Consider the following 9,837-nt stretch of genomic DNA (forward strand, 5'->3'; position numbering starts at 1 on the left):
ACTGTGTATCAGGAACACAATTACATACTCAATTTCTTTTCATAGCGCGGTTAATATTTTAATGGAACAATAACACAATCCAAGCATCCAACTTTTAGGAGTTGAGGATCAGCTAAGGTTTCTATGTATAATGCTAAACGTCTCGGAATTTACAAAATTTCCATCAAAAAAAAATTTCAACCAAATGAGAAAATTAGAAACTGCTGCAGCTGGCCGAAGCATGATAAGTTGGAAAAAAGGATCAATCCCTTCTCCCGCCACAAAAATGAAGACATGGGAGAAGAGGAAATAATTACTGAAAGGCCCAGCTGAAAACCTTTCTGTCAAAAAATAATTGTCTGCCTATTTTTAGAAGTGTTCTAAATCTAATTTACCCAAATGGGTTCACTATTAGTATGACTCGAGATAAGAGGTTAAGCAGAAGTGCCAGGCACATTATCCTCAACAGGTGCTTGTGATTCAGCAAATTTTTTGGTCGGCTTTGGCATTGGAGGAGGTTTACATGGCCTGTTTGGGTGGCACTCTTTAACCTTCTCGGCGGGCACCTCAAACTGCAACACAGATTAACAAGGGATAAACCCATAAAAAATTAAATTTGAATTCTTTCATATACATTATTCTACATATCACGTATGAATGCAGAGTGGAAAAGGCACGGTTCCAGTAAGCTCAGGGATGCCAACTGACCTTGTAACCACAACCGGTGACACAAGCATGGAAACACTCCTGTAAACACAGACAATAAGAACGCATAAGAGAAGTTTTAGTTAACTATGAAATCACATTTCAATATGGAACACCACTTATATAATCATTTTTCAAGGTTGATAATTCCCCCAATAATATCCATTTTTAGATGGCCTTTAAATGTAATTTCAGAAGTAATTGCAAACACAAAAATGGATTGTTGAGTTACCAGGTAACCACAGTTTGACATAAAGATCTGTAGCATCTGAGGAGGGGGTTGTTTTATCAACAAAAGCATATGATGAGATTAAAAGTTGCAGTTAGTAAGAATAGGAACCTCAGAGTAACTTGCATCCCCAGGAGAACGATCGATATAAGCACTCCATTGCTGGTCCTTTAAGACTGGGTCCTTGTAGCATATCTGGTCACATTCACTCACACCTAAATGCCATTAAAAGTAGATCAACAGCTTTAAAAAATAATAATAATAATATAAATTAAAACTGATGCAGTAATTCTACACAAGGGTTAACATCAATGGCCGTTTTCTCCTTGGAGTTGCAAATGAAGTTGCTTACTCAGCATGATTTCAAAAGGCAATATATGACAGCAAATTTCCGTCAGAAAACACCAATCAGTGGACAAGTACAAAACAATGTTGTAGTGATACTACCAATAATATGTAAGCATTAACTCTTTTTGCCCAAACAGGAGAGACATACAAAAAGGGTCCAAAAGACATATACTACGCAGATATGAGTGCATTGGTGCAGCACTAGCAATGGTTGCTTACTTGCTTATACTGCCTTTTTACATGATTGCATGAAATAGCCTATACATTGGATTTTTTTTTTTAAGAAAAAAGAATTTTTGCAGGTGACAAAGCGATGCACTTTATAGAACTCCCCTTAACCTTAATAGACATTAGACATTCATGACTCATCAAGCTTTTTAGCCAGATACTATAGAAAGCTTCCGTTAAATAAAATCAACGTATACACAAGCCCAACCCTTCATATAAGTGGTGTGTTAGTGTTTAACACCATTCTACTCGCCTGATCAAGCGATGTCTCAATCTTCCAATAATTACCCTTTCAATACAAGAGTATATATGCAGCAACAATCAATATTGGACTTTCGGTAACCTGAAATATTTACAACAGTTACCTAATTTTGTTATTTAATGATATTCCAATGCTTCAACCAATACATATTAAATAGGAAATGTTATTGGGTTTGAGATAATTTCACGGGAACTAAAGGGAAGACACTACGCCCACGACTTTATACTGTCAAAATTATGTCCCAAAATTTACAGATTGTTCTCCAAGAACCCAAAGTACGACAAAGAACACAGAACATCAAAATTGAAGGATGCCTTTATTGCAGAACTGCAGGAACTTGGGAAGACTTAGCATTGAGAAGTTACCCAGGTATTTGACAAACAAGCACTTTCCAGGGTTGAAGACTTGGCCGCGTCTCAAATCTCAATAAGGAATCCTTAAGTCATATGATGGCTTCTATCTAGGGGTCCAAAGCACAACATGTACTAAAATAATCAGTTGAGTACTTGAGTTAGTTAGGTAAAGTCTTTCAAAGAACTTCCCATATATCTCTAAGTTTAATCTTATAAATCATGGGGTGAAATTAAACAGTTGCAGAAATAGAGTTTGAGTGCTGATATGTACTGATAGGGAAAAGAAAAGAAAAGAAAAGAAAAGAAAGAAAGAAAAAAAAAAAAACACTATAGAAGTTGCATAATTAGTTGGTTATTGTCAGAAGTTGCTTAAATAGTTACAGAAATAGGAATTGCATAAATAGTTTGTTATTGTCAGAAGTTGGGCAGAGGGAAGGTCCGGAAGGGTAGTAGTGGTAAGTGGTAACCAGCAAAGTAGTTTGTTAGTGGAAAAATTAGGAAGCAGCTCAGTTGTGGCCGCTGATTTAATAAATATAGGGAAATACTTGTATGGAAGTTACAATGATTGTAGTGAGAGAAAGTCTACTGGGAGGAAATATGCCCCTCAGTGTGGTTGAGTTGTAATTTGTATATAGTACTCTGATCATCTAATACAAATTTCTATCAAAATGTTCACTAATTTCTTCATTTTGTCTTTATAAGCTTGTTAATTGAATTAGCTGGGAAAACCAGATTCTTTTCAGAAATAGATTTTATTTAAAAGATTAAAAATTAAAAAAATAAAAAAGATACGAACTCAAATATGATACTTCACTAGATCACAAATGTTAACTTTCTAATTCCCATAGCCATAAACAAAATTAATAGCAATGAAGGTCAGTCAAACAACAAATTTTTCTTTCTCCTCCCCTCACATGACCAATTTTTCTTTCTCTCTCCTCCATTCCCATGCCCAAGGTCGACCACATACGCGGATCTACAGCAGCCGGCAGGCCAAAAAAACGACACCCTAGTAGCAATTTAGAAAATTGGGGGCATACAAATTAAACCCTTTAGGGAAAGGGATTTGCTCGTACTAGCTTAATGATGTAGCAGCGGTCGAATGTTGGTGCAGCGGCCTGTGGTGGTCGGTTGGGGTCGATTCGTAAAAGCTAGTGAAGCTAAAGGTGGTGTTGTGGGTGGTAGCTAGTGGTGTTGCGGCGGTCGAATGTTGGTGCGGCGACCGTGTGGTGGTTGGCTGGGTCGATCGGTGGTCGGTTGGGTCGATCGATGGTCGGCTGGGTCGATCGGTGGTCGGCAGGGGTCGATTCGTGAAGGTAAAGGTGGTGCTGTGGGTGGTAGTAGAGGTTGCACGGTGGTGATAGAGGGGAGAGAAAGGGGGTGTGGTTGCTAAAATTACAGTATTACCTTTGGTGTGGTAGCTAAATTTACAAAATTAGCCTAGATATTAACAAGTTTTGTTGATATCTGATATCGACTTATATTTACTCGTTAAAATTGCACTCCCTTTGTCTTTAAATAAGAGCCCTATTTTCCTAGGCACGCAAATTCAAGAAAGAAGAACTAGTGGGGTTATTGTTGATTGAGGTTAAATAAACTTCATATTAAATATGAAGGTAATGTGAAATAATTTATTGTTTTAGGAGAAGTGAGAAAAAATATAGTGGCTAATGGGATTTTGAAAGAAATTAGGCCTTGTACCTAAGAACAATAATATGGAGTAAAAATGATTTCAATTCAGTAAAAATAAGTAAGCACAAATAAGTTTTGTTCAGTAAAAATTAGACACTTCAAATAACAAATATAATAACGAATAAGTAAAAATAAGTTTCAAATTTCAATCAGTAAAAATAATTTAAGTTCAGCAAGTATTATTGAAGTACAACAAAGAAAGAATTAATTTTAGCAAAAGAAATTTAATTTTAGTTAAAATAATTTAATTTCTACAAAAATATTTAAGTGCAATATACATCAAGAGAAGTGATTAGGGAATTTGTATATTATTTAAGTATAAGAGTTTGGGAAAATATAAGCATTTATTTAGGGACTAACATAAACACGAATTGAGTACAGATTTTCACACCACTTAGACGACCATGTTTCGTAGAGTTGAAAGAGTTCAATCAATCAATCCATTAAAGTCTTAACCCCATAAATTGAAAGAGGTATGATAAAAAAATATATGTCAAAAGGCTATACATACGGTTCCCATACTCATGAATCATAAACACAATGACAATAATATATACAATCCATTGCATCTAATTACTACCTTTGATTGGAGAGTTCTTAATTAACACTTGCTATTTGCACACAAATTAAATGTAACTATAGATACAGTGTTGATGTGGTGAATGGATATAAAATTAAGGCGGATAAAGTAAAATAGGATAGGGTATGAGGGTAAAACAATAAAATAAAATTAAACAAAATTAATGGAATAAAGTGAAAGTGTTAAAGAACTTTTGAAAACGGACGATATAAGAACAGAGGTTATACTTCCTCTGTTCCCTAAATATTGTAACATGGGGATAGGAAATGGATTTTGAGAAGAGGAAAGAGATAGAGATGAATAAAGATAAGGACCCATGTGATAAGAAGAGAGAAAACAAGTGCAAATAGAGAAATGTTGCAATATTTGTGAAACTATCTAAAATAGTAATTATTGCAATACTTGTGGAACAAAAGAAGTAGAATATATTAAGAATAGATTTCATATACAATTTACAATAAGTGAACATTTTTGTTTGCCCTTTATTCTTTCTTTTTTACTACCTGGGTAGCAATTCACATCATAACCTAAATCTTAAGTTATAAAAACTTTGCTTTATTACCAATTCGTTATAGAAGATAAAAGATTGTACATTGCAATTTGACGCAATTAATTTATCAAATTGAGCCGACAATTCTAGGCTTCAAAGTGGCAAATGCCAAACAAAAGGAAAATTTGATTATCATCCTATTTCCTATCTCGCCAATGTGATGTGTTACTTAAAACATTCCTTCTTATTCACTCACTTATCACCCTCTTTAAGATACTAGTCATATTGCACTACCTACAATGCCTTCTTCCCATAAGCCTGAAGCATTACATAATCAATTTTCTATAACTATACAGCCTGTTAAGACAAGCAATCTATTCTTAAATCAGAGTAAGAATCTAATATCATAATAGTTATTCCTCACTTCATGAGTTGCTCAATAGTTACCAATTTACCATTACCTATAGTCAAATGAGGGTAAGCATTGTTGCATTTACATCCATATATATACATTTATTAAGCAATAAGCTAACTTCCAACTCACTAAAGCATGGAGTTTACCTCGTACCTGTGCTCCACAATGACAACAAGAACCATCAAAAAAAGAACGATTCACGTGTAGTATAAAATGTAATAACTCAATTAGACCAAAAATCAAGCAAAGGAAAGGTGCTAAAACATACGAAGTATATAAGCACATTTGAAGATGACATTTTATAGATTTAGTATATACATCAAAAATTTAAATTCACCCAGGATTAAGGAAGAGTAATACTCACATTCAGCCCATGTGTCCCCATCTGCACCACATCCCTTTTTGCAAAATACTCTCCCTACAAAATACACAAAATAACACGGAAAATTATGGTCACAACACTAGTCTGGGTAGCATTAATCATCAATGAGAACTTAAACAAAATTTACTACTCCTATCAGTCAAAAGTAAAATGAAGCAACCAGAAAGATATGACAGATATCAAATTACTAGTTGCCTATAAATGAACCACCACAAAACTATTATGTTTATTAACAAGAAGTTAAAGTTGCTTCACACATTTTCTGCAGCTTCGAGTCTATGACAACTTCCTCATATATAATAAAAGTTCAACCACAAACTTATAAGAGGTTTTAAGTATTAAAGCTTTCCTGCGTGGAGACATATAGAAGCAAATCTATGTTAGAAGTGAATGAAACAAATCTTAAGCAAATCCATATTAGTAGTCTAGGCTTTTAAACAGACAATCACTTTGAGTCCTCAAATACAATGAAACATCAAATAACATATTGAATATGTGTAGAAGAGTCAAAAAAAGTATATGAAGAATAAATAATTTGTTGCACAAGGGGGCAAAAGAATCACAACCCGACAAAGAAAATACCTCTCTTAAAAGACAAATGTAAGTCAAATCTCTACCAAAAGATGATCATGATAATTTTTTTTACTACATCAAGCCATCTAACATCAACTACACTTTGCATACTATAAGGCTAAGCTCAGCTAGGTTCATTTGATTTGTCTAAAATTATTTTTTTCTAAATCTATCTAATTTTTTCTATACTTAATTCGTTTTACTAAACTTATCTTTTATTTGTACATTAGTACATATATGAACTTGTTTTATTTGAGTTTTTTTAAACTTATTTTATTTGAATTTATCAGAATTTACATTGCTTGAATTTATTTGTACTTAATTTGTCTAATTGTGTCTGAACCTATTTGTAACTAGATCACTCTAGCGCATTCTATGACTACACGTAACAATCACTTTTGGTTCACGTAGCCGACCCCGCTTATGGGATTAAGGCTCTGATTGCTTGATTCATTGATTGATCAATCTCGTGCGATGCACAATTTGAACCAATTAATTTTCTAAATTTTTATTTTTTTTTCATATCAAAATTAAAAACAAAAAAAATTCCCAAAACAAATAATACATTAAATATTTTTTTAGAAAAAAAGATAGAGCTTATAGAAAATTGAATGATGAAAGGTATAACTGAGGAAGAAAAATTAAATTATTATTGTTAGAGAGAATACACTATTTTTCAGAAATTGATACTAATAATAATATAACTGACAAGAATTTTTATAAAATAAAAATCATAAAATGATGACATCATTTATAATTTTAGAGGGAAATGTTTTAATTACAACATGATATGTGTCTGATTTTAGGATAGGATGATGTCAGCGCTATTTTAGTATTAGTTATAGATGGATAAGATCATAAGATAAAGTAAGTTAAAATAAAATGAAACAAATAGACCCTAATACACAACACACCAGTATGTACTTGTTAAAGAACAGATTAAAAAGAACATGGACTTCATGCATTGAACTTAAATGATGAATAAAAATAAGTTAAGTTATTTAGCAAAATGAGTCTAGACGAGGGTTCAACAAAAAATATTTGATTTTCAGCAAAATTATTTTGATTCAGCATTTAATCAGTTGAGGTGTATATAACATGTAACTTCTACTTTGTGAATCTAAGATCATAAATGCTGATTGCATTTGTGTGTGATGGTATCACACTCTAACAATGTTTAAACTTCTAATTCAGCCTCCTCCTCATAAACTTATATGTGCTTCAGCAATCTCACATTGGTTTGGTTTTTTTCAAATGGAAATTTACAATAACCAATTAACCATACTATTTTCAAAGTGAATAAATGTGAGTATTCTTACTTTTACAATGTTTGGTTGTTGATAAGGAAAGTATGGAAAAGTAAAAATGAGCAGATGTAGGTAAATATACAAGTAATATATTGCTTGTTTTGTTTTCCATAGTTTTTTTTCAAAAGAAGTGATGGAGAAATTGAGGAAAACTAAGGAATTCAATATTTTAACTTAATAATACCCTATACCAAACAAATGATACTTTTACTCAGTTCTCCTTAATAGTGTCATCTTCTATAGAATCCTGTGGATTTTCTTTTCTAAAAATTTCCATGTATATACTTTACCTCATTAAATTTGTTCCCAAACCCACCACTGAACCAGGTCCTTTTGGTGTTCTCGTTGAAACATGCAAACGTGTAACATTATAATCCAACTCTCAGCATAGAGCAAGAACGAGGAAAAGCCTTAACTAATCCATTGCATTATTACATAATGATTTAAGTTCAAATTTTACATGAACAAATCTAAACAATCACATGATTAAGTCTTTGTTGCATCTCAGTTTTAATGTTACCAATTACCATAGCCGAAAGAAATACAGAATCTTCAATATTAATACACTGAAGCAGTGAAGCTCCTATATAAGAATCAGCACTACCAGCAATAAACCAGTAGAATTCATGTACTCATCATGACCAATAACAATATCTTTGTACGGAAATGGGTAAAAATCCAAATTTTCCAGCACATAGATTTTGATAGAAATGCAAGCACTAAAAAAGATGAAGATCATACAGAATTACAGATGAGTAGATGACTATAGCAACTAAGAAGAAAAGGTAAACAAAATGGACATAAATCATGACTGGAAAGACACAAGGGTTTACGTATGGCAACGAATCTATCAATCTATCATCCAAGTAATAACACTCTATGTTCTTCCACCATGACTAGTGAAACCATAATATTCAAGGAAGAATAATTTTGTATTGACAGGATAATTTTCTCACATAGGGTTCATGAGGAACCATAATGGCACATGAGCAGATTAGCCCGCAGGTTTCAAAACCATATCTATGGTACAACATCCTAAACAAAACCAATACCTCGCATCCCCATTATGTTACTCGGATACTCAATTTACCTCAAGTACATGGGCATTTCAACACTTCATATTGGATCAATAAAATCATACATTCTCATAATATAGTCAAGTCTAGCACTTTGACACGTACTCATGTCTAATGTGAGTTTCCACGTCCGAGTAACATAGCACACACATATTTTTAACAAAAGGATTTCCTATCTTCAATTTTTCAATATTGATCATTCAAGAACATTTACTCTCAAAAAACATGTAATTCAACCAAATAAGCTCACCAGAGCAAAAATTTAGCTGCTTCCAGCTAACAAGTGATAATGTGGATACAAGATTAGCCCAATTTCAATAGATTAGCAATAACTTTTAAAATCACCAAAACACCACTATTATAAGTTACAACAGAACATGAAAAGTTAAACTCAGTTTTGTCATAATAATCTAAAACCCACAAAAATTATCCCAGCAAACAACAAAATGATTTAACAATCCATATCAAAAAATAACAAAACCCCATAAAAAATTTCAAGGAATTAAACAAAATAAAGAACAAGAATACAAAAAAATAATCAAAATTAAAATAAAATAATTAAATTAAAGAGAAAAAAAAAACAAAAGGAGAAATGGAATTACAGGGAATCTGGGTAAGAGCAGCAAATTTGTGGGTGCATTGGGTGCTGCAAGGTGATGTCCATTGCTGAGGAATTATATCTCCTATCTCTTTCATTGGATTTTTTTTTTTTTTTTTTTGGGTCTCTATTCAAGAAATAATTTTGTATAAAATTTCAAATAATGAAAATCAATCACTCAAAATCAAATCAAATTTAAGGGTTTTTTTTTCAAAATTTCTCATTCCTGGTACAAGATTTTGACTGGCCCTAGAGAAATTGAAAGAGGGACGAAAGAGGGGAATTAGTGGGAGGGTGGTCCGAGGAGCGATGGAGGCAAATAAGGGCATTTTTGTCATTTAACTTAATGGCCCTCAACAACGAGTTAGGAGTTAAGCCTTTCCTTTCTCGGTTTTCCCACGAAATAGAGAAATGGTGGTTGGTTCAAAAGTTCAATATTCATAGACTCATAGTAGCAGTCATTGATCCATACATCCATATGTTTTTTTGGACTTACGCCCTCCTCACTTCACCTCATAAAATAATATTGAATATTTAGTATAAATAATTTCAGTTTATTTCAGTAAAAATAATTTTAGTTCAGTAAAAATAATTTTAGTTCAGTAAAAGTAATTTCTTTT

The 9,837-nt window shown here is 32.7% G+C and overlaps 1 protein-coding gene across 1 annotated transcript; it reads right to left on the reverse strand.

The window, feature by feature from the left end:
• Window positions 1–25: 25 nt before the first annotated feature.
• LOC110693604 lies at window positions 26–9,616 on the reverse strand. Its single transcript, XM_021870742.1, has 5 exons — window positions 9,222–9,616; window positions 5,646–5,699; window positions 1,025–1,128; window positions 688–726; window positions 26–551 (listed from the first exon to the last, which is right to left on the reverse strand). The coding sequence occupies exons 1-5, from the start codon at window positions 9,313–9,315 to the stop codon at window positions 414–416; spliced, it is 429 nt and encodes a 142-aa protein (XP_021726434.1). The 5' UTR covers window positions 9,316–9,616; the 3' UTR covers window positions 26–413.
• Window positions 9,617–9,837: the final 221 nt, after the last annotated feature.

The sequence above is a fragment of the Chenopodium quinoa genome, unplaced genomic scaffold (genome assembly GCF_001683475.1).
Source record: "Chenopodium quinoa cultivar QQ74 unplaced genomic scaffold, ASM168347v1, whole genome shotgun sequence".
Classification (NCBI taxonomy): domain Eukaryota; kingdom Viridiplantae; phylum Streptophyta; class Magnoliopsida; order Caryophyllales; family Amaranthaceae; genus Chenopodium; species Chenopodium quinoa.

Bases quoted from the DNA above. Each gene is read 5' to 3' on its own strand.
- LOC110693604 (XM_021870742.1), bottom strand. From the start codon at position 9,315: ATGAAAGAGATAGGAGATATAATTCCTCAGCAATGGACATCACCTTGC. The intron at 1,129-5,645 runs GTGAGTATTACT...AATGGCATTTAG, and splicing joins TGGGGACACATGGGCTGAAT to GTGTGAGTGAATGTGACCAG. The intron at 552-687 runs GTCAGTTGGCAT...TCTGTGTTGCAG, and splicing joins TCACCGGTTGTGGTTACAAG to TTTGAGGTGCCCGCCGAGAA.